The sequence below is a fragment of the Leptonotus elevatus genome, chromosome 3, assembly GCF_054856555.1.
Source record: "Leptonotus elevatus isolate MCC_2025b chromosome 3, RoL_Lele_1.0, whole genome shotgun sequence".
NCBI classification, from domain to species: Eukaryota; Metazoa; Chordata; class Actinopteri; order Syngnathiformes; family Syngnathidae; genus Leptonotus; species Leptonotus elevatus.
Window position 1 is genome coordinate 20083176 of NC_141241.1, and position 24856 is coordinate 20108031.

Sequence of the window (24856 nt, forward strand, 5' to 3'; positions counted from 1 at the left end):
GCCAGCCTAAAAACCACCAACTGCTGGCGTCCACAAAATCTCAGTCTAATCTGGACAAAAAACAAACAAAAAACAACACAAAGTATGTTTTTTTTTGTTTCTCATTGGTGAATTTAGCTTTTTTATTTTAGGTTTTTACTCAGATCAGTAAATTAAGAAAGCTACAGGAACAAGTGTTGTTAGCATAAAAGTCAAGCCAACGCTAGCTAGCTATGCTGTTAAATAAACAACATATGGCATGTAACATTATTTTCTTACTTCTAAGTACAATAATGTTATTCAATTATGTTTACTTCTATTCATTATTATCTACAAACATTTAGCTAATTTAGCTTTTTTGTTAGTCAGTTTATGATGTTACGAAAGCTATGGAAACATGTTGATACTGGATAGCATAAAAGTCAAGCCAACGCTAGCTAGCTCTTTGTTTAAATACACAACATATAGGACATATAACATGATTATCTTTCTTAGAAAGTAAATTATTATTTATGTACTTTTACTTTTATTCATTAACATCCAACTACATTAACCAATTTTGTTTTTTTGTTAGTCAGTTCACATTAGGAAAGCTAACATTTTGATGGGATAAAAGTCAAGCCAACAACCTGCGACATGAAATGTTTTTTTTTCTCAATATAGAAGGAAATAAAAGAGAGAAACTTTTTAAATAGGTATTAAATGGGTATATATTTGATAACAAAACAATGTTTTTACATTTTTACTTTCCGAGTCTGTACTTTTTTTTTTTTACTTTTACTTACAGGAGTTGAATCAGTGCTTCTACTTTTACCAGAGTATTTTATTTTATTTTTTTACACAAACATGTATACTTCTACTTAAGTTGTAAATGTGAGTACTTTGCCAATTTTGACTGGCAGCCAAAGTCTATATAACAACCACATTTTTACCATGAGCCCAGGTATGACCACACTTGTTGTGTCAGGAGCAACATTGAGTTCCTTGGCGGGGCTGTTGATGTTCTCAGGGTTGACAACCACACGGTGACCCGACAGTCGTGCGATGGGTGCCTGCCACGACACGACAAAGGAAGTCGGCATCACCTCTGAGATGACCAGGTTGGTCGGAGCGGGGATGACTGTGAAGGACGAAAACATGGAAGCAAACGCATGAGGAATTTGGGCCCTCTTCACTATTAAGTTAAGAGAGTGTATCAGGTAAGTGTTGTCTACCTGTGGATTGTGTTCCCACCAATGGTGTGCTGGGTGTGCGGCCATGAAGGGCAATGACTTTGACAGTGTACTCCGTGCCTGCCCGAAGGCCTTTTATGGCCACACTGTCCTGGTCACCTCTGGGTGACGGACGCAGCTCCCTCTCGCCATCTTCGGGGCTGGAGTAGAGGACGCGGTATGATGTCACGGCGCCCTCTGGACTGTCCCAAGCGATGCGCATGGAGCTGGCGTCAATGTCAGAGAAGGTGAGGTCCTTTGGACGATCCATTGCTGCGGGGAACGGGTGAAAAAGAAGGTGAGGCCAAGAAAAAAAAAAGCTATGTGGAAGTTTATTGAGGAGCTTTAATTTGACAATAATAGTGCTTCAGATCATAAATGGGTAAAGCAGAAAGAACGATGGAATGTCTGCTCAAGCAAGTTCGAGCCATCCAACCTATAACAACCATGACAGAAGCTTTTGATCTGGTTGAATCCTTTCAGTTTTCATCGCTAAGAATCAAGCAGACCTGTGACGGCATTCCCCACAACTGCAGAGGACGGCTGGCCATCAGTGCCCAGGGCAGAGACGCTCACAACGTACTCAACAGTTGGCATCAGGCCTGTGAGGGTCATCTCAGTTTGAGCTGTAAAGCACAAGGAGCATGGCATGTTTGAGGAGTGAACTCACGACCTTCAGCTTGGACGTGTCCCAAGACTTTCATCCATCCAGCAAATTAGGAAATATAATGGCTCTTACCAGGCAACACATCCCTTGAGTATGATGGTCCTAGTCCATTTTTAGGTGCACCAGTGACTCTATAGCCTGTGATGGGCCCCCGAGCAGGGGACCAGCGTACGGTGATTGCATTGTCGCTCACATCAGTCACATCCATGTTAGCAGGTGGCTCAATATCTAAAGAACAAATGGAATTTCAAACTCTCATCGTTAAGTGTCAAATATTTCTTTCCCTTTCAGTTTCCTTTACCAGTCTTATGTGTGATGTAGACTGGAGTGTTGGAGGCGGGGTTATCGCCTCTTCCAGTAACGGCATAAACCGTAATGGTGTAGTCGCTACCCGGCTGCAGATCAGTGATGGTGGCTGTGGTTTGAGTGCCTGGGATGGTGAACTCTTGAGGAGAACCCCCGCCTGGAAATCGACAGAAGAAGCCACTGTTAAAAGGGATGAAGTGGAAAACTTTTCATGGGAATTAAATCAGGAATATACTAAATTACACATGCACTCTTAATAAGTAATTTAAATATAAATTCACATAACTTCTATGGAAACTTTTTCCAAATTTTCCATTTACAATTTACCTGATTTTTTCCCCTCAGAAATGTACTGGATTTCTTTTATTTTTTTACTGTTGATCCCTAAAATTGGTGTAGTATTTACTGGGGGAAAAATAATGATTGTAGAAGAAAGCAGACCTGTGCCCTTATAAGTGATCCGGTATTGATTGACGGCCACAGAGGGAGCATCCCAGCGAATGGTGATGCTTGTGGGCGAGGACGACACAACTTCCAGGTCAGTGGGAGCGTCAGAGACTAGAGATGGAGAACATTCATTGTTTCAAGTGCTTGTAAGGCAAAAGATCCTCACAGCCTTTACAAAACAGGCATCCACTTGATAGTACACACAAAGACAAGTGGAAGCTGATCTAATGCAGGGGTCGGCAACCTTTCCTGCCAAAAGAGCCATTTTAGGCCACATAATTTACAAAAAAATCGGTCTGGAGCTGCAAAACATTTGAACATTGTCATGAAGGAAACAGTGTGTTTGTGTTAGTCTAATGCACTGGTTCTCAACCACGGTCCTCCAGTACCCCTATCCAGCCTATTTTCCATGTCTCCCTCAGCCAACACAGCTGAGAATCGTTATCAGGCTTCATGCAGAGCTGGCTGATTAGCTGGTCATTTGAAACACCCGTGTTGGTTGTGGGAGACATGGAAAAGGGGTACTCGAGAAACACGGTTGAGAACCACTGGCCTAATGTGCTGAGGCCCAAGAGCTAATTAGAGCTGCGCCATAACAGAAAAATATATAGCATCCAATACGTAGCGATGAATTTTGTCATTTATTTTTTATTTTTATATACCGGTATATTTAAAATAAAATAAAAATAAAATAAATGCTTCATTTTTCATAAATTTTTAGCTTTATACAGTTCTGTAAATATCTGACATTTTTGGGCAATTTTATGGACATTTTATAATAATTTTCAATATTTCTTCTTTTGTTTTTGGACATTTTATGGTTAATTTTGGAATATTTTATTTCCTGACTTAAAAAAATAATCAATGTTCTTATTATTTAGGCCATTTTGTGGACATTTTATGGTAATTTCCCCGCTTTTCTTCTTCCTTTGGGACATTTTTTGGTCCCCTTTTGGACATTTTAAGGTAATTAAAAAAGGTTTTTCATCTATCTACCTTTCATCTCTCTTTTTCTGACAACATAAACATTTGGACAGATTTTTTTTTTATAGATCCGTAGGGAGCCACAGGAAAGAGACTAAAGAGCCATATGCAGACTCCTAGCTAATGCAAACTGGCACCACTGTGTGCTTAACTATGACTGCTGTTTGTTGTGGCGAGGAAGAGGCATAGGCAGAATGAGAAGCCACAGGGGGAATAGATATTTTGCACTTGGGTCAACTTTTTGCTTTTTCCGATCTTTGTAAATCAGGCCCTCAGTGTTGCCAAGACACTCACTTGTGGCCTGTGTGCCAGTCACAGGTTGACTCTCCTGATTGCCCTTGACCGCGTACACAGCGATGAGGTACTCGGTCTCCGGAGTCAATCCAGTCAAAGTGTAATGAGTCCTGCTAGGAGGAAGTCTCTCGTCCTTGGTGCGCCCACCGCTCGTCTTCTGATGGCGGATGCGGTACCCGGTGATACTAGCGGATGGAGCCCGCCATTGAATGGTGAAGGAGTTGGTTTGAACGTCAGAAAAATCCAAAGCAGTTGGGGAATCCAGAGCTAGCAGGAGATCATTCATTTGGGGAGGGAGGTAAGAACAAATGAATAGATAATACAAAATAGGATTATTATTATTTTTGACTACTGTGTTTTAAAATAATTACTAATTTGTTCTACTCACGTCTGTACCACTCCAATGACAAAACATTGTGTCCACTCACTTGTCCTCTGAGTTCCTGTGGCCGGATTGCTCTCTCGCTCTCCATAAATGTACACCACGCTGATGCGATATTCTGTGTCAGGAAGCAAGTCTGTGCGATTGTGAAGGGATACATTTAGTTAGAAAGGCTTGAAAGAAATGAACCGTGCAACTAAAGACATCTCTTTAGTTGTCAGAGGCTGTTGTGGTCTTACTCTGCAGCAAGAAGGTGTTAGAGGCTCCGCCCACATTGACCTCCTTAATGTCATGGTCTTCGGTGACAGGGCTGTAGCGGATGACGAAGCGTGAAATGTCGCCGGGGGTGGCAGCGTGAGGGACTGTCCACGTGACCCTGACATGGTCGGGACCAACCCCTCCGAACTGCAAGTTGGTGGGAGCTGGAATCACTGAGGATGCGAGAGAATAACAGCTTGATCACATGTAGAAAACTATTCGTGCAATAACATTCATAGATTGCTTTGTAGTGGTAACTTGACTTATGAGTTCCTGGTTGATATTTTTGTTTTGTGTTGCGAGGAATTTTTTCGCATAATTATGTTATAGGTACTGCATCACTAGACGGTGGCAGCAAACAAAGGTTGAAACTACTTGCAGGTATTCTGCCAAATGTCTTTGTTCTAACGATGGGGCTCAAAGAAAGTGAAAATAAAGTGGATGATGTCTATTCTACCCTTCTTTATATGCAGTTTGGCAGATCATGGACAGTTCTTAGAAAGAAAAAAAAAGAGTCCAAATGTGCTTGCTTCAAGCCGTTTATTGCCACTCTAAGTTTAGCGTAAAACGAGACATACGACAAAGAGAATTACAAGTTGTGTATTTAACTAACCAGTAACCACATTACTTAGTTTTTTAACGTCAACTGAATTAATGCAGAAAATCATGATTCAAACACTGTGAATTTGTTACATTTAATTTGACTATGTTACTGTATAAATACAATATCATTGAGTGTTGTTTTACTTATGAAAAAAAATACAATATGTTGGGGTTGTTTCAGGGTGGGTTAGAAAGGATTAATGGCATTTCCATTCTTTTAATGAGGAAAGTTTCTTCACCATATAAGTGATTTGAGTTATGAGGATGGTCATGGAACGAAATAAACTCACAAGTCATGGTACCACTGTTCAGGATGTACATCATTCCAGAATTGGAAGACCAACATCCATGACCAACTCACTTATTAAATAAAATACATAGTTATGTACAACTTTTACAGCAAATCAGTTTTTTTGTGGGGTTATGATTTTGTTGATGTCTTCCTTGTTAAAACTTTTTTTGTTTTGTTTTATTACAGACCTATTTTAAATACATTTGGCAGTCATTATGCTCGATACTAAAACCTTTTCAGCCATCAAAAGTGAGTGGCATGGCTTAGCATAAATGACATCAAGCTAATTGCTCTGATCATGGGTCTGCTTAAGGTCAGTTCTCTCGTTTAGTTTCCATATTTATTTTTTAGTTTTAAGCCATAATGGAGACCCTGTGACTCATATTATAAGAAAATACAGATTCATATTTGTTTTTCCTTTTGTTAGCATCAAACCTAACACAGCTAGCATGTAGCCTACGCTTGAGCAAAAACTAGCATTAGTGTTAGCGTTGATTTGCAACCATGTTACTTGTCAACCCTGTTACTGTAGTTTAATGTGAAAATTAAATTAGCATTCAAATGAAATAATAATTGTTAAATTATTGAGCAATATTTTAAGATGCTTTTTTAGGTGCCTTAGTAACTATACCAGGGTCGCACCAAACAACAAAATATATGAGATGATAAATAATGTATCTCATATTATCGTCTTTTGATGGTTGAGCTTGACGAATCAACAATATTATCCTTTGTTTTTAACGTAACAAAAATTATATAAAATAAATTGTCAGTTTTAAAAATGTTGGTGCCAAAATTGTCCTCCAATTCTGGAATAACCCATGTACAAAATATGGACGCTATCATGTTCAAATTGTAACATTTTCATCAATTGTGCCTCCAAAACTCGGGTTCTCCTCAGACATATAGTGAAATGTTAAAATCACCCGCTTGAGTTTGCTTTGTGTGTGTGGTTGGCTCGCTTTCCCCCTCTTCCGTAACCGTGACGATACTGATGTCATAGTCCACGCCAGGCTCCAAACCACGAAGCGTGTAATAACCAGCTGATGCGTCCACCATATCTTGAAAAATGGATAAGCTCTCGCCCGCCGTCGCTACCGTTATCCGGTAACCCGTTAGGGTGGAATAGTTCATAGGGATCCAGCGCAGGCCAATGGTGGTGTCAGTAATGTCGACAAAGTGAATATGTCTCGGTGGAGGTATGTCTGGAAGGGTTAGGCCAGGTGCAAAGCGCAAGCAACATTAGAAAGACACAAAGACAATGATTACATGGATTAATTCACTGAATTAAACATACAGTGCCAGGATAGATAACATTACATTCAACATTCAAATTTGACGGGAAAAATCAACAGTTGAGGCCATGCTCCACTTATATAATTATTACACACAAGATCTTCATGCAAATGTTAGCCAAAGACCCCAGCAGGTTATAGTAGAAAAGGCTGGATTAAACAACACATAACATTTGTTAAGATTCATATAAACAATAGTGAAAACATCATACACAATAATAAATAAGAGAATTGCTTTTTAATGATTCATTGGCAGCAGATTTCGGGAATTTAAAACGTGAGTTTGCTAATTAGTATCGTGTTGAGAGGAGTACTTTGCAGTGTTTTATGCAGAATTTATGGTCATGTATAACCTCAATGTATTCCTGGGGTTTATTTTCATGATACTGTATACGTACCAATCAGTCAGGTACCAATAAGAATGGTAAATGGTACTTCATTTATTTAGTGCTTTTCCATCTTGAAAGGCCCACTTTACATTTGAATACTCAATCACCTACTGATGACACAGCATCAGGAGCAAATAGGGGTTCAGTATCCTGCGCAAGGACACTTCGATGTGGTTACAATGGCATGGGATCGAACCCACAACCTCTGGGTTGGGAAACAACCACTCTACCAGCAAGCCACTCTGCCCCAAAGAAGGTTTTAACTATCTTCTGAATAACAGTGAGTAAAATATGTCACAATAACATTAAAGGAAATTATACCATGTTTGGCCCATACTGAAGTACAAATGCTTTACTATACTATTCATTTATACTTGACTTTATTTTTTTGATCACTTTTTATTTTTAGTCCCTACATTTTAAAACCGATATGTACTTCCTACTTCTCACTTTCCAAAATTTGACATGACTCCTTCTTGTGATTGGCTCCAAGTTTCCAGTTTAAAGATTATGTTGCTGAATAGACGATATATTGCGATGTTTGTTTCTGCTATTTCAAAAACGTTTACAGGAATGAAAAATATCCATACGTTCCATCATTTCCAATTTTACCTACACCTCGTCGCTACAAATCTCCACAGATGACGTAAATAGAGAGAGCTATGAGTCCTTGAGGAGCTTACAAGGCAGAAAAAAACCAGACAGCAGCAACATGGAGGAATGCAAACAGGGAGTATTAACAACAATGGCAACAGATTCATTAATTTAGGAGCATTGTTTGATGTTGTCTGAAACAAGAACGATTTAACTAGCGTAAAAACCAAAACTTTCTGCCACTCATAAATTTGCCGTCTAATCTGAAAAAAACACATGCAGGTAAAGCACAGGCATTTAATCAGTTATCATTAACCAACTTAGCAATTTCGTTTTTTATTTTTGATAGCATAAAAGTCCGTTTCTTCTTGAAAAATATCAAACATATTCAAGGCCTTGTGAGGCAGAAAACTGACTAAAAATGACACGCACACAGCGAGCTGCTGAAGAATAACTTTTTGCTCAGCAGATAGCTGATAGTGACAGTGTGTGGCAGGCTTTATCAAGACATGATCCAAATAAAACTCTAAACAAAGACAACATACATTCACCCAGCTGTTTCTCTCACACCAGAAACACACTTTGCACTCTTTACTCAATAGTGTAGTCTTCATTCAACATGTGTTAAGGCATTTCCCTGTTGCACTTACCTGGGGTGATAATAGTGGAGATGGGCACACTTTCCAAATGGTCCTTGACAGTGAACACGCTGATGTTGTACTCCACCCCGAGATTCAGGTTCTCCAGCATGCATGAGGTTTGATCAGCCCTCACAGACTCCTCGATGCTGTTTCCCTTCTGCCCACTGGTCGGCGTGCTGGACACTCTGTAGCCTGTGATGTCTGCAGAGTGAGGGGGTGGAAAAAGACGTCAGATTTTGCTCATTTATGAGTCACTGCGAGAAGGTGAAAAGATGTACCAGGAAGAGGTGTTTTCGGAGGTCAATGTCTAGACTCGGTGGGCTCCGGGCAGCCCGGTCAATATTTACCTGGTGTTTTGGAGGCTGTCCAGTGGACGGTGAGATCTCCTGTGTCAGAGTTGGACTGGACTATCAGGTCAGTGGGAGGAGACAAGGCTGGAAGAAGAACACGGCACCAGCATTGGGACATTGAGCTTGTGCAAAACAATCATTGCGCAGTCCCTGCTGTTGGGTCTGATTTACTCAGGTGTGGAGAATTGTGTGTTCATGTAAACGGACTGCCAGCACCATTGGTGGGCGAGGTCTATTAAGATTGTGGCGCATTTGGTAAGTGTGTAAATGAAGCGACTGCTTAATTTTTTTTAGCTAAAGGTAGCTGTAATGATGGGGGAAATTTGGATGAAAAATAAAGTTTGAATTGATGGCATTGGAAGTGTCAGTGGAAGAGGCAAATAAACATTTTGCAACGTTTTCTGGAGTATAAAAATTGAGTAGTGAACAAGTAGCACTAAAGTGCAGTCTATGAGGTCTATAATTTTGAGAAGACCACCAACTGCATGAAAGCCATGTTTTGTTTGATTGAACTCATCTCAGTGGCATGGGAATTGGATGCACCGGTATTTGCCAGAGTAAAACTGCGTTTAAAACCTGGGACAACACACCAAACAAAACTGCTCTGGGAGAGGAAAGCACTAATTGCCACAATACACTGATATAACCCAGATGCTACGAAATACCGGATTGGTCAAAGGCAATATGGCATGACTCCTTCTTGTGATTTGCTCCGAGTCAGCCTGTAGATCATTCAGAAGTTTCAAAATTGTATAATGATATGTCTCGATAATTTTTGTTTCTGGCATTTCAAATGCTTTTACAGAAGTAGAGAAGATCCATTCTCCATCCCGTTGCATTTCATTTTAGAAAAGGATGAGAGGTGTTGGAAAAATGTGAGGCGACAGGGAGAGATAGATCTTTTCTGCTCCTGTCAGTTAAATTATTCTAAATACTAGTACTTTCCCTCTCTTTTGTTGTCAAACCTTAAGGTCACAAATTCTGACGGGTCGCAGATTTTTCAGTAAAATTTGTTCTTGTGTGTGCCTACTCTGCATGCTTGGCCGATGCATTTCTGGGTGTTTACCGGTTAGTCAACTTAACGTACATCAGGCACTACGTGTTTCACAATTACTCACAAGTGACAACATTGCGGGTGATGGGGTTTCCACGGGGGCGTCCATTGAAGATGGGCTGAACATTGTATGTGTACTGAGTTCCGGGAATCAAACCGGTTACATAAAGGCGTCCAGTGTCAGAGGTCTTGTGTCTTGGAGACTCTCCTTGCTGGCTGGGGAGCACAGACAGCTGGAAAGAAGATCAGATCACTAAATGAGAAAAGCACACATTGCTGTAGACCGCAAAGACGTTACATCATAATGCTGAACCTGTCATGAAGATTGAATCGACGCTACTCACGAAAAGTTAGGTACATTGGGCTTTTGCGTGAAATTTCAGGATGAACTTAATTTGACCTTCTCTAAACTTTTTCATGTCTACTGTTCAATTGTTTTTGTACCTTTCACACAATGTGCTGCTCTCCAATAAGGAGCTGAATAGCATGCACTCTAAAAACGGTTGGGTCAAATATAACCCAAATTGGGTCAAAAATGAGCCGACACAATTTTTTTTGTTATTAAACAAATGTAATTAATACAATTAGTAAAATCTTTTCTTTTTTTTTAATCCACAAAGCAAAATTTTTTTTGCTTGTTTTATGGTATATTGATTTGACCCAATTTTTTGGGGTTAATTCAATATCCAAACTGAATTTGGTAAAAAAATTAACTAACCCAACCTTTTGAATTATTTAATCCAAAGCGTTGGGTCAAATTAAATAATAATCCACAAAGCAACCCAATTTGTTGTTTTTTTGTAGGTTATTTATTAGACTTAACTTTTCAGGTCAATTGAATGACCCAATTGAATTGGGTGAAAAATGAACCAACCCATCTTTTTTAATTATTCAACCCAAAAAGTTGGGTCCAATTTAATTAATAATCCACAAAGCAACACAATTTTTGGGTTATTTTGTGGGTTATTCATTTGTCCCAAAACATTTTGGGTTAATTGAATAACCCAAAAAGTTGAGTTGATCCTTTTTTGACCCAATTTGGGATATAACTTACCTAACTGTTTTTAGAGTGCAAAAATCATAATAAAACCAAAACAAAAAGACATCCTTAATTTTTTAAACCCACAGTGGATGTACAAAAATGGGTAACATGTAACATTCTAACATGCACATTAAAAAGTGATTTATTTTCATGTGGCGAGTTTGTTCTGTTTTTTTTTTCTACCTTGTAGCTAAACCGGCGGGCAGGAATCCAGGTGATGATGATGGAGGTATCAGTTACCTCTGTGTTGAAAGCAGGTGCGTTGCCCATCTGGGGAGCTGGAAAATTGAACGATAGAATGATATAACGATTACAAAGCAAGAGTTATTCGACTCTAAGTGGATGAGGGGGTGAGATAGATGGTGAAATTGTTCACATAGCTGACTTCTGACAGTGATCAGCCCTAAATCAGGTGTGCATGACCCCGAAGAAGGTAAGTGCTATGAAAAATGGATTGCTATTGATTTCAAGACCTCATTTTGAAGGTCTGGGTCTTGTCTTGAGAACAACACTTGTGCAATTATCACCATGTTTTATTTCTTACACTCACCTGTGGTGAAAGACGTGGTAATGGGCTCACTAAGCACACTGTCCAGCTCAGAGTGCAGAGTAGCAGTATAATCAGTTTCGGGACGCAAATTCCTCAGAGCGTATTGGGTGACCCCGCCGGGGATTCTCTTCTCAATAGGACTGGAGCCCTGGATGCTCACAAAGAGACGGTAGCCAGACACCACAGCGCGGGGAGCTTCCCAAATGACCAGAGCGCTGTCTGGGCCAATGTCAGTAAACTGCACGTTGGTGGGAGCATCAGGTTCTGGAAGGGAACAGAAAGTAGGACGTATTCCCGTAAATTCCCTTTGAATATGTCCAACTTTGAAAATCTCCAAATTTTCCAACCCTAAACAGAACAACACATACTGGTAAACATCTCGCCCGTCAGTGGCTCGCTCTCCACACCCCCGTTAATGGCGTAGACGTAGAAGCGGTAAAGGGTGCCTGGCTGAAGGTGGGTGATGTCAGCATAGGCGTTGGGCGAGACCGGCAACTGGAGGGGTCTGATCTCGGTGCCATCAGGCCCGACGGGAGAAAAGGTGACCCTGTAACCGGTCACCTCGCTGGGTGGCCCATTCCACGTGATGGTGATTTTCACATCTGTGACCTCATAAAACTGCAGGTCGGTGGGGGCTGCCACTTCCTCTGTGCCACAAAATCAAAGACAATGCGTAAGTATGAGTATTTTCAGCATGTGATATCTTTAAAAAAAATAGTTCATAGTCCATTTACCAGTAATCTCTTTCTAATACCAGTAGAGTATTGAATAAGTGTTTATGTGATTTTATGTAAACCTATACGACTGTGGCAGAACTTTGAGAAATCCACAAGATAAAATGTTACAGTTAAACAGACGACAGAAGAGAAATGTTCTTAAACTAAACTATTCCCCACATCTGGTTTTACTTTTGAAAGTCTAAATAAACATTTTCTAGCCTGACAAGTCAATAATCCAGCTGCAGATGTGATAAGGACTGATAGAGAGCGTTTCTTTGTGCCTGTTGGTTGTGTGCACATTCTTTTCTCCTAATCTACGCAAGTTCCGAAAACCACCATGAATCACACAGAGGTCATCCAAGGGCCGCGATGTGCTAAAATCATTAAAAAAAACATCACGACAGCTTACATCTTGGTTCGTTAAACATACCTGGTTGAGAAGATCCAGCCGTATGGACCTGGACAAAAACTGGCTCACTCTCCTGGTTCTCCTCCACGGCAAAGATGCTGATGTTGTACAGCACACCCGGGAGAAGGTCAACCAGGGTCACTGAGGTCTCCGAGTCGGGCAGGTTCAGCTCTGTGCTGCTGCCCTCCACGGAAGGCGTGTAAACCACACGGTAACCTGGTTGCACGCAGATGCAGACGCATGTATGACTTTTTGATATCCTAACACCCGGGTTGCAAAATTCCACAGGGGAGTAACAGAATTTAATGGGACTAAAACATGAATTTAATAAATTGAAGGTTGACTCTTAACTCATTCACTCCCATCCATTTTCACTGAAGCCATCCCCTTCACTCCTCGCTGTTGTACTGTATTTTGACTGATTTTGCAAGGAATGGAACATACTAAAATTAAGATCATCTGTTTCTGTTTTGCAGCAATTAGCATTCGATTTCAGCTAAGTTTCATCATTATTCACAAATCAGTTTAAAACAGTGGAGAAAAGAGCTTTTTGCAATATGGCCCTGGTTGATCTCTTATACTCTGCTGCCACCTGCTGGCCGTTTCTTTTTTAAATAACTACCATTTCTTCAACCGTTCTGTGCAGTTGAGAGGCAGCATCAAAGCCTTATGTATGCTCTAGCATAAAAACAAAACAAAACATAATGAAACGTATAAATACGTCTTTGGGAAACTTAAGACATTTCAAATAAACATATTTATACGTTTTTGGGAGCAACTCCCCATCTTAACTTCCCATAAAAATTACCATAAACTTTCTGGAAATGTATTGGATATCTTCTACTACTTACCACACATAAAATGAGAAATTAATTATTACCAGTAATAGGAGCTTGCGGCCTGGACCATCTGATGCGGATCGACGTCTCTCCCACATCATCGATAGCATGCTGAGCAGGAGTGTCAGGAGCTGGGAAAAAGAAAGCGGACATTATTTATCAATTTTATTTAGAACTTTTTTTTTCCAAAAGAAGGACAAAACTTAGCAAGGAGAGAGAAAAAGCAGTGAGAGAGTGAAAGAAAGAAAAAAGAGACCCAAGTGTTATGTTTTATGAAACTTAAGGTATACAGGGTTTTGTTTTTGTTGTTTTTACAGTAGCTAATTATAATTAACTTACAGTAGTGATGTGCAACAATGTGAAACTTGAAGTTGGAGTAGTTTGAATGGGTCGAGAAACATGGGATGATGAGGTACAGTAAATATGTATGTAAATGTCATTTAATTACAGATTTGTTTGGGTGAAAATAGGGAAATTCTGGGTTGTAAATAATTCTGTTGATGTCTTGAATGAGCTGAATATTTTGAAGTTGGAATGGTTGCGATCGGTCAAGAAATGTGCAAGGGGGAGGTAAATATGTCAAATCTCTTCATTTGTGAATTTAATTCTGAAAATTGGGGGATTTGGAGAATGTTTTTGATGTGCCTTTTCATGCCCTAAATAAGCGTAACAGTTTCAAGCTGGAATGCTTTGAATCGGTCAAGAAATGGGGAATGAGGAGGCAAAATGTCTGTATTAATTTGGTAATATTGTCAGAAAAATGTGGAATAATGAAAAATGTGAGAACTTTGTTTTAGAAGGGATTTTCACTATTCAAGACAGGGATATGATTTATTTCTGTTTTCATGATTTCCTATGGGCCAATCATATCAACTAATGTCTCGTTAAAAAAGATGACCTTTCTGTCCTGCTAGACATGAAAAAAGCCACTCTCGTTTTTACCTGTTGTCTGCGATGTTGACAGGATGAGCGTGGCATCGCCATCATCTGGAAGCTCATAGACGTTAACGTTGTACCTGCGCCCTGGCAGAAGGTTACCGATGGTGACAGAAGAGGATGTTCGAGGTATGTCTGAAACAGATCACATCAAGTGACGGGATGAACACATCTGCACTTGGGTCTACATTTACACAGCGCCGTTCTATGTATTTACCCAAGACTTGTCGCTGTGCACCCTCCTCACTGAGCTCATACTCCACCCTGAAGCCGGAGATGGTGGCTGAGGCCGAAGTCCAGGACACGACGAAGCTGTTTGAGGTGATTTCCGTCACGGATTCCGAGGTGTCAACCAGCGGCGGAGGCTTGTTCGTCTCTCCCTCGGAGGTTTCCACTTCAAAGGTGGAGGGATGTCATTTTGTTACCTAACTACTCATGTGCAGACATGTCATACAGTAGCGGAAGGTGGTAGTAAAATAAATGGTAATTTTTGTTTAACTAGTCCATACTAGTCATTCTACTATTATATAAATAATTACCCATAAGATTGTTCAAGGTGTCCATAGAGACGTTTGTAGGGGGATTTATGCAATATACTTCAGTCCATTAGTACACTTTTTCCTCACTGAGTGACATAATTCAGTGCACTAGTAGGATGACTGTCTTCCTAATTTTTCACTACTACTACGTTTCCATTACTTCTCTCCACTAGTTTGTTATTTCTGAAATCAAATAGGACAACATGTTACCAGTAGGCAAAACTGTGCATTGGTGTGCAACGAGTGGGGTCTTATAGGCTACTAGTCTGTGACACATGCCTAGTGTTACTAGTACAGCACAGAAGTTTACTAGTCAGGTTTAATTGTTAACCAAAAGGGCACTAGAAGTGGAAAAAAAATTGTAAAACATAGTCATTCCTCTAGTGGCTCACACCTTATGTCATTTTACTAGTGCGTTGAAATGAGAGGACTAAAAGCGGAGGAGCGGAGCTTTACGTCGAGAGAACCCCCCCTAAAAAAAATAAAAACAGGCGGACTGCTATGATAATAGTACTAAAACGGTTAAACTTTTCTTGACAATAATATGTTATATGTGACCTCACTAGTCTAAACATGACTTTCTGATTAATATTACATTTGTGGAATATGAGTTATGCAGCCGTTTTTAGCCATCTTTGACTGAAGATGACATCACAGTTGCTCAGGTCTCAGGCACCAACCAATCACAATCACCTGTTTTCTGAAGCTGAGCTGTGATTGGTTGTCATTTATTTTCGTGACCATTACGTTGAGCAACAGTCGAGCTAGTATAAAATGTAGCCCAAAAGTATTAGAGTTTGTGCACGTTATTGACCTGTTGTTGTTTTTGTTAGTTTTTATGTCCTTACGAAATGCTCAGCTCACCTGTTTTTTGAAGCTGAGCTGTGATTAGTTGCTACCTGAGACCTGAGCAACTGTGATGTCATTTTCGCTCGACAGCAAGTTCTTCTGATATTGACAAAAACTGCAGGATTTTGCTGCTTAACTCATATTCCACGCAATATTAACCAGAATACTGTATTTAAACTAGTGGGGCTGCATTGAACATATTATTGTCAAGAAATTTGGGGGGAGTTGACTTCCCCTTTAAAAAAAGACAATAATACAGATAATGAAGATATTTATTTAACATGGTGTTGATTACTCACGAGGATGTTTATAGTTGTGGAGAAATGCAGTACACTGCCTCATTCTGAGAGATTCTAATATTTTGGTTGCCTTTGGCTGATTGATATGTGGACTGCATAACTCATCTTCGTATAATCTACCTTATTTGAACTATCAAAGGCATCACTTTTGACATAACATTTGTAGTCGAATGTGCAGGTATGAGTTGATATCAAGACAATATTTGGAAAAAAATTGTAGGTTTACTCACAAGAACCATGCGTGGTGGTGAAATCGAACCGTGTGACCTCACGTTGTCCGTAGCGCAAGATACTGATCAGCTGACCCTCATAGGTGACCCCTGGACGCAGGCCGGAGATGGTGTAGGAGTTGAGTTGACCGGGAACGACCACCTCCTTCCAGGGGCTGCGGGAATTTTTCTAGATAGAACAGACAGGTGAGATGAATGACGACCACTTTTTAAAAAATAATAATGATAACAAAGCTGACAAAAGACAAATGGAAGAAGTAGGATGGCTATGGAAGAGTAAAATGACAAATCATAATAATCAGTAAGGGACAGAAAGACAAAATCCTGACTCACAATCTTCCATTTGAGGATGTACTGCGTGATCTGAACAGATGAGGGGGGGTTCCACTGGATGGGGTGCGAGTCCGGCTGTTTGCCCGCCTCCGTGATGATGACCTGGACTGGCCTGTGACCACCTGGAAAGTTGCAGCGAGACTCGATGAGAGAAAGAAGAAGCTGACGGCGACGTCCTCTACGTTAGCACGACGGTGTTACAGTAGCTGTGGGTTGGCGTGGGTGAAAGATGGCTTCTGTGGCACTTTGGCACAACCGAAGCACCAGCTCACAAACTTTCTCACAGTGTGACATAACACTTGAGTACGATGCTCACCACTCACCATTTATCTGCCCACATTTTTTGGCATGTATCTCTCTTTCATTTGGTCTGACATTTTGGCCTAGTGCAAAAATGAGAGCTACATTGCACAACTTTTTTTTCTGGTTTAACTCAGGCAGTGGGTGAGATTGATGATGAGGAGTAGGATATGTCCGTAATGCACAAATGTTTCTCACCTTGGTTATTCTGCTGGGGCTCACATCTCATTTCTCCAATCCCGTTGCCATAGCAATAACAGCGATATTGGATGCCATGGATGACTTTGTCCCATGATTCTCCAATTTGATAGAACGCCCTGGTCTGTGGCTCCTGACACTGGTCTGTTATATGAAACGAAAATGACGGGTGGTTGCTTAACTAGCTAAAAACAGAGTATACATCTGCTCAGCATTCACACCTTGTAACACTATAATCACATGACACCGTGGAGGAAAATGGCTTATTGGGCTTAATTTGGACATTAATGGCTGTATGTTAAATTAGTTTGTGTGGACAGATTTGTACAAAAATGGCATATTACCCTTTTACTGAAAACTTTCTTCTTTTCGTCCAATTTATTATGTTTAACCTAAATCTTAAGGTTGTCACCTCTCCTGCGATTCAATACTAATTTAGTTTAAAAAAACAACAACAACAAAAAACAGGTAGAAGTTCATATCAACCAAGCCATTAAAGACCCTGTAAAGTTAATTCAGAGATTTGTTTTTGAAATAGAACATACATATTTGAAAATAATTACTGAAAACATAAAGACACATGGAGAGAGAACTACCTATGTGGAAAAACACTTATGTTCATTTTTGTCATTTTTTACATTTATTTTAGGGGTGAAACTGAATGCAGACATCTCAAAAGCATAAAAAAATATATATAAAAAAAGGACATAAGTATTTTCACATAGAAGTGTCAATATGTAGTCCTGAATTGTGTACATAACGTGCAAACTGCATTTCAGTAATCGTGATTTCTTGGGAACGTCACTAAAATGGTGCCCCGTGATATACTTTGGATTAGGCCCCCACCACGTAAGAACTTGAACGACTTTGTTCAAATCAATTGTTATTCGGCGAAATTGTAAGTTAAATATTAGGCCCATTTCTATCACCACAGGCTACAGCATGCAATTAGCTAGCTAGCTAGCTAGCTATGCCTACACCCCCAAAATATATCTTCCCTGGGTGCCAAAATTTACAGAAGATCTGCATCTGTTTATTCAAGTTCCCAAATGAGTCAGTGACACCACAGATGAGCCCTCTAGCCACACCGGACGCTTGTTAGCTTGTGAGCTAGCTGGTGGCTAGCATCTCTCTTTGTGGCGTGGAATGCCTAATATCAATCCAGTGGGATATATCCCAGCCATTGGAGGTTTTAAGTGGATATATTTTCGTGGTTCAAACATATTAGGATGTGTAGGCATAAAAAATATGCCAGACGAAGGCATTTATTTTCATTTTACAGGCACTTTAAGACAGAATAACTTATGGCCAACACATATGCGACTTTGTTCCACCAACTTACCAATAGCATCACACTTCCAGCGTCCACGTCCCTGTCCATAGCAGGTACAGTTCATCATGTAGCCCTCGTCGTGGCGCTTGGAGAACTCCTGGTTGACATCATAGGTCAAGCCCTCCACAATACACTGATCTGAACACGCAAAGGTGAGAGAGTAACACACCCTTGCTGACAGATGACGTACAGTAGCTTGCGAGTTTCATGACATCTTGTGTGACATCTCTCACCTCGCAGCTGTGAGTAAGCGAGACAATTCCACTCCCCTCGACCATTGCCGAGGCATGTGCACTCCATCATGTGCCCCATGACGTCGTGGCGTTTGTCCCATTTGTCGCCAACGCGGTGCATGGCTCCATCATTTGTTGTGCACAACTCCTCGTGGGCTACGGGAAAATAACAAACAGCACTCTTTGCTACGTGTTTCCACAGTACGTACTCATGCTTGTGGGTATTGATTTGTTTTTGTTTTGAGTTCAAATCTGTCCAGTGTAGTGGATGCCAGTTACTCAATAACACATAAAATGGCTCCACATCAATTACTGGATTTCACTCACCTTGATTGTCTACACCAAAGAATTAACCCTGTGGGCTCGATGCTGGCCGTTTGTCTTTGGCATCTTTCTTTCTCTTTTTTTCTTTTGAAGCATTTTAGCTGTGTGAATGTAATGAAACATCCATAATGGTTTGGGATTTTTGCCAGATTTTGTGATTCCCAACTCTTTAAATAAATTAATAATACACTATTTATGTCAAGTTGTACTTTTTGGTTCTATCATTTACATGATATCTGCCTGATCATAAGTGTCCTTGCCTAAGAAAAAAAATAGACATTTGAACTGTCTCCTTGCATGCAAACTTGTATTAAATCCGATCGTTCATTGTTCTCGAAAGTGGACCTCACGCACTCACCAGCCATGGGGCAGAATCCGAAGTGTTGATCGGTGTCGTAGTTGTATGTGGTTCCGCACCACTTCATGCTATCACGACGGCCATCAGAAGTGCAGTCGGTGTAGTTGCGGCCGCTGTACAGGTAGGGGAAGTGGCAAAGGGCGCCGTTGGAGTTGCCTCCTCGTGTGGCCACGATGGCTGCATGGTAATAGGCGGAAAAACATGTTTGTGTTTTGTCTACAGAGTCGACATCATAAAAACAGCTCAAAATAAGTCAAAACATATTGCGAATGGCATCTTCCATTCTTCTTACCATTCTTCTCAGTACAGAAAGAGTACTGCTGGTCGCGCTCATAGTCTGAGGTGGTGGAACACCACAGCTGGCCGTCCGTGCGTCCATCCGTGGTGCACGTGTAGTAGGTCTTCCCCATGGAAACAAATGGGAATACACAGGGCTGGCCGTTGGAATTGCCACTATACACCTGGTTCCGGGCCTCTGGACATATCAAGAACGCCAATTTGCTTTTAATTGAGGATTTTAAAACCTCCATGAAGCTATAAATTTCCTCCATGTGAAAAACATCTTCTATATTTTTACTTTTACTTAAGTCAACCCAAATAATAATAATTCTTGACAATGATATGTTCTATGCAGCCCCACTAGTCTAAATACGGTATTCTGGTTAGTATAGTGTTAGTGGAATATGAGTTAAGCAGCGAAATCCAGGAGTTTTCATCAGTGTTAGAAGGCGGCCATTTTGCCACTTGCTGTCGAGGGAAACTGACTCACAGTTGCTCAGGTCTCAGATAACAACCAATCACAGCTCAGCTTCAGAAAACAGGTGAGCTGTGATTGGCTGTTGCCTGAGCCCTGAGCAACTGTGATGTCATCTTAAGTCGACAGTAAGTGGCAAAATGGCCGCCCCATGAGATGGATAAACACGTCTGGATTTTGCTTGATAATTAGAGCTGTTAAACGATTACGTTTTTTCATCAGATTAATCACATCTTTGAATTTTGATTAATCACGATTAATCGCTTAATAAAAAAGGCTTTTTTTTAATCAACATTTTTTCCCACCAAATTTGCAAAGCACCGGTTATGTGTTAATTCTTTCTACATTTAATCTATTTCTACATTTTTTGATCCACTGCACACACTCATCTTTCTCTTTTTCTAATCTGTTAATTACTTGCATAATTTGAAATGGAAAAAATATACCCCAATATTTTGACATGAACAAATACTGTATTCTAAATGTGATACGCAAACATTTATTAAATGCTTTACTTTAATGCATGTAATTATGTTTATTGCTCAAACACAACCTGTGCTACCTTAACCTCCTAATCTATGGTCAAAATTAATAGTGTGATTAATCTGAGTTAATTCATAAATAATGCGATCATTTTTTGTGATTAATTAATCAGTTAACGTTTTAACTTTGACAGCACTATTAAAACTCATATTCCACAAATGTAATATTCATCAGAATACCGTATTTAGACTAATGAGGCTTCATGGAACATATTATTGAGAGCGAGCAAACTCTACCAATGGCTGAATGGAATAACAAAGCACAACCAACTGGAGATTTGCCTTAAAATGGCTCGTCAAACCCCAAATAAAGGAGAGAATCTTGTCTATTCCACTCACCCCACTCCTGACAGCTGACCCCATTGCCCAGACATGTGCAGAGCATCTGCGTGCTGCCCTGGTTTCTGATCCAACGCTGTCCGTCGTGGTAGGAGGCTCCAGAGTCGGTGCGACAGGTTCCTTCAATGGGAGTATCTGGTTGCAGCTGAGGATGGAGGGGGCTCACCACCACTGTACTTGTGCCTGTTGAAGACCAACGTAATTGAAAGTGTGAGAAGCTGGTAACACGGGTGCCTAAGCGAAAGCCGTTGGGTTTCCTTTCTCACCTTGGCCTGCGTTGTGACGCTCACACTTCCATTCTCCACGACCGTTTCCCAAACACAAGCACTGCAGCGTGTGCCCATTGGCGTCATTCTTTGACCACGGGTCTCCAATGCGGTAGGACGTTTTGGTGTCCTGGTCATTGCAACGGTCTGGACGGAGAGCCAGAGTAGTCAGAACCAGCTACAAAAACATACATGACCAAAGCGTACGTGTGTGTGTGTGTGTGTGTGTGTATGTGGTCTTATTTTGTTACATGGTAGGGCCAATATATCGGGATTTCACAGAGTTGTGGGGTCCACCCGTCCAAGTGGGGCCATTTTGCTGGGCCCCACATGTTTAGACCTCTTTTTGAGGGTCAAGACTTGGTTTTAGAGTTTAGGTTTGAATTTGGTTATGGTTGAGGTTAGGGTAAGGAATAGGGGTAGGAAATCATTATATCAATGAGATGACCCCACAAAGATAGTAAAACAAACTTGTGTGTGTGTGTGTGTTTCTACTTACTCCTTGAGCTGCATGTGATACGTCCATTTCCTTCGCCCAGGCAAGTACAATCCAGCATCATCCAGCCTTGGTAGGGTTTCTCCCACGTTTCCCCAACCACATATGACGAGGCAGCATTGTTGTCGTAGCAACGCTCAGCTGGGTAGAAAAGCGAGCAGGCATGAAAAGCTGTTTCAGCATTTTTTTTTTAAATCTTTGTTTTCTAGCTTGTGGTCCATGTACTAGTATGCTCAGAGAGCACAGTTCATGGGCCACAAGATCGATATCAGGACTAGCGGATCAATGTTTAAATGTCTTTATTTCGTCAAATCCATATTTTAGGCTTGGGAGACTTGGCCATAAAATCCAAACCATCAAGTTTTCCAGCAAGCGCATGTGGATAATAGTGAGATGAGCAAAGAGGAGACGTGCTGCGTTACACATGCTTTGTTTGACTGGTTCGTTAAATATTTACAGCGATATTAAACACAAGTTGGTCTTTGAGTTGGTGAATGTGGCTTCATTCACTTTGCAAGCTGACCTGTCCAACCAGTGAAAACATGTTTATTTACTGTAGTAAAGGTTACCCACCCACAGGCTTGCAGGTCCACTCTCCTTTGCCATTTCCGAGACACACACACTCCAGCATGTAGTCGGCAGTATCGTGAGGCCTCTGCCAGGTGTCCCCAATTTTGTAAGACCTTCCGCCTTCATGGCAACGATCTATAAATGACATGATAGGTTCTTTCAGATAGTAGAGATAATAATCTGCCAGGGATGATTGCTGTCATTCTGCTTTTATGTTGATGCTCCGCAAAAGGAGCAAATGTTTGAAGGTTTACGATTACCAGAACATCTATAATGCTCGTCGCATCATATGTTCGTACTAGCAGTCTCCATTAGCTTGTCCATGGCCATTCCCTTTATGTTAGCGTTAAGCTAACAAACGTTTGCGTGATGAAATATGTCAGCGCAAGTATTGATGAAATAAAAGTCTCCAGCATATTTTAGGTAACTCACTTGCGATGGTGCAGCTGATCTTCCCCCGACCAGATCCAATGCAAGTGCAGTCCCACATCATTCCCTCCTTTGGTCTCTCGTAAGTTTCACCAACTCGGTATGTCTGGTCATTGTACTTATCATAACAAGACTCCTCCACTAATAAAAGTACAAAGGAAGCACAACATAATAACAATACAATACTCAGAGGTGCTGGAATAAACTGTTTGCGTGCTTAAGTCAAATACCATTATAATGAGAGTAATAAAAATAAATAAATAAACTCTCACTGACCGTCAGGCTTAGTTTTACATTTGATGCCTTGTGCTCCATTGCAGGTGCATAACAGTATGCTGCCCCGGTAAGGTTTCTCCCACTGCTCGTTCTCTCTGAATGAGCGACCGTTTTCCTCACAGCCAACTGGAGTAGAGATCATAAAAACACATCATTAGGTGAACAATCAAGAAAACAATGTTCAATGCGTATCACACCATCAGAAAGGGATTCATTTAAACATGCTTGTTTTGTGATTTTAGTTTGCAACAAGACAAAAATAGAAAGACGTTCAACTTAAAGTCCATTTACTAGTACCCCCCCCCCCCCCCCCCCTGAACTCGTGAGGCAATTAAAGCACACTCAGAACGACTGTCTTTTTTTTTTCAGTACTAGTGCCACTTTTGGCTTACGAGTATGCAATTAAATTTGACTATTGAACTACTGTGCAGAATTACTAACAACATTAGGCCCAACTAGTAAGCATGTTCCTCATACTAATAGCCTCCAGGAGTCTACTAGTAGCACCAAATGCACTTTAGTAGTTTTGCCTCACTAGTAACATATAGGATAGCAAGACTCTAATGGCTTGTTTGAGTATTTATTCCAATAGGAAGACAACCTTTGCATAATAATTGGACAATAATAAATATTCGGTATCAAACTAATAGTTTTCCCCAAATGACACTGCCAATTGAATGTAGCATTATTATAATTGTAAAGACAGGATATATAAATAAATACAGTGCATATGGAAGTAAAACATCATCAAAACAGTGACTAATTAACGTCAATATAAAAATAATAAACCCACAACGAAAGGTCAGGGCAAAAAAGTTGCTGGAATAAAGTTATAGTAAATAAATGCATGCACAAACCTGCACTGACAGCCTCTGTGTCGTGGAAATCGGGATACATCTGATACTGGCCACTCTGTCTTTTATTCTTTGGCACGCCGTTGACCACAACGCTGCACACGCACACCGCCACCAGAACCCTCGTGAGTGGGACAACAGACATTTTGCGCACAAAAAAGAAAGACGACCGAAAGTGAAAAGAAGTGCAATTCCCCTCCCTAAAGAAAGAACGAAACTCAGATTGTACCAGTTTTCACCCACTGCCGTGCAGCCGGTGCGCAAGGCTGAGGAGACTGAAGCGCAGAGCTTATAAGGGCTGGCTGCACTACTGGGATGCAGCCTGCATGCTGGCCAACAGGAGGGGGGGGGGGGGGGGGGGGGTTCAAGACACTCCCCTCTCAGGAAAACAAAGAATACCAGCTGTGGCCAACGTACAAGCAAAAAAACAAAAAAAAAGTTAAGAGTACTTATTCAACTCCTGTATATATATATTTTTTGAAGTATTTTTAAAGTACAGACTCCAATAGTAAAAATGATGTTGTCTTTTTTTTAATTGTTTTAATTGTATTTGTTTATTTTTACTGTCAATTATATACAATAGTCATTGTATATAACTTGGCACAATAGGAAAAATATTCACAAATGTACTTGCATACTTGTGATAATAATGGGAAGAAAGTAAAAATCACTGGACATGCTATCAAAACAATGAGTTATTTCCATAGCTTTGTAAATCTTGTGAACAAAAAAAAAAAAAGAAGCTCAATTCATGATGAGGACATGGATGGGGACATTATGTAACTGCTGTCACAGTTTTATTCTGCCTTTTAAGACTTACAGATTTCAAACAATCAAGATTTCACCTACTGCTATTTCCTTTTCTACATCATGTTGTTACCTGCAGAGGTTGAAAAATATATATTGTGCCGCTTATGAGACAGTGAGGACCAACAAACACTTTAATTATTGCAAGCAGAAGATTTTGCTAGTCCTTCAATTCACACAATGCAGGCAAGTCATTATTTCCCATGTAATTTACAATCACGGCAAAATTAAATCACATATATGACAACAAACTAGAAAAACACCCCAAATAACCAACACAACAACT

At 40.5% G+C, this 24856-nt stretch overlaps 1 protein-coding gene across 4 annotated transcripts in view; it reads right to left on the reverse strand.

Annotated features, from left to right (window-relative positions):
* The window catches only part of fn1b (fibronectin 1b), a 31701-nt gene extending 7652 nt beyond the window's left edge, over window positions 1–24049 (reverse strand). For 2 of the 4 annotated variants that reach the window (XM_086070652.1, XM_086070651.1), the window contains exons 1-34: window positions 23767–24049; window positions 22910–23035; window positions 22637–22774; window positions 22208–22339; window positions 21638–21775; window positions 21139–21285; window positions 20873–21055; window positions 19530–19712; window positions 19238–19414; window positions 18556–18711; window positions 18332–18460; window positions 16990–17133; window positions 16492–16613; window positions 16159–16327; window positions 14459–14635; window positions 14248–14376; window positions 13347–13436; window positions 12488–12682; window positions 11707–11985; window positions 11339–11602; window positions 10972–11066; window positions 9811–9979; window positions 8690–8776; window positions 8352–8543; window positions 6350–6628; window positions 4510–4701; window positions 4317–4406; window positions 3889–4155; window positions 2605–2721; window positions 2159–2320; window positions 1930–2085; window positions 1700–1816; window positions 1194–1463; window positions 912–1099 (exon numbers count right to left, since the gene is read on the reverse strand). In XM_086070652.1, the coding sequence (XP_085926778.1) occupies window positions 912–1099; window positions 1194–1463; window positions 1700–1816; window positions 1930–2085; window positions 2159–2320; window positions 2605–2721; window positions 3889–4155; window positions 4317–4406; window positions 4510–4701; window positions 6350–6628; window positions 8352–8543; window positions 8690–8776; window positions 9811–9979; window positions 10972–11066; window positions 11339–11602; window positions 11707–11985; window positions 12488–12682; window positions 13347–13436; window positions 14248–14376; window positions 14459–14635; window positions 16159–16327; window positions 16492–16613; window positions 16990–17133; window positions 18332–18460; window positions 18556–18711; window positions 19238–19414; window positions 19530–19712; window positions 20873–21055; window positions 21139–21285; window positions 21638–21775; window positions 22208–22339; window positions 22637–22774; window positions 22910–23035; window positions 23767–23908 (5601 nt within the window). In that variant the 5' untranslated portion in view covers window positions 23909–24049. The remainder of the gene's footprint in view (window positions 1–911; window positions 1100–1193; window positions 1464–1699; window positions 1817–1929; window positions 2086–2158; window positions 2321–2604; window positions 2722–3888; window positions 4156–4316; window positions 4407–4509; window positions 4702–6349; window positions 6629–8351; window positions 8544–8689; window positions 8777–9810; window positions 9980–10971; window positions 11067–11338; window positions 11603–11706; window positions 11986–12487; window positions 12683–13346; window positions 13437–14247; window positions 14377–14458; window positions 14636–16158; window positions 16328–16491; window positions 16614–16989; window positions 17134–18331; window positions 18461–18555; window positions 18712–19237; window positions 19415–19529; window positions 19713–20872; window positions 21056–21138; window positions 21286–21637; window positions 21776–22207; window positions 22340–22636; window positions 22775–22909; window positions 23036–23766) is intronic. The other 2 variants (XM_086070654.1, XM_086070653.1) reach the window with 1 other exon arrangement.
* Window positions 24050–24856: the final 807 nt, after the last annotated feature.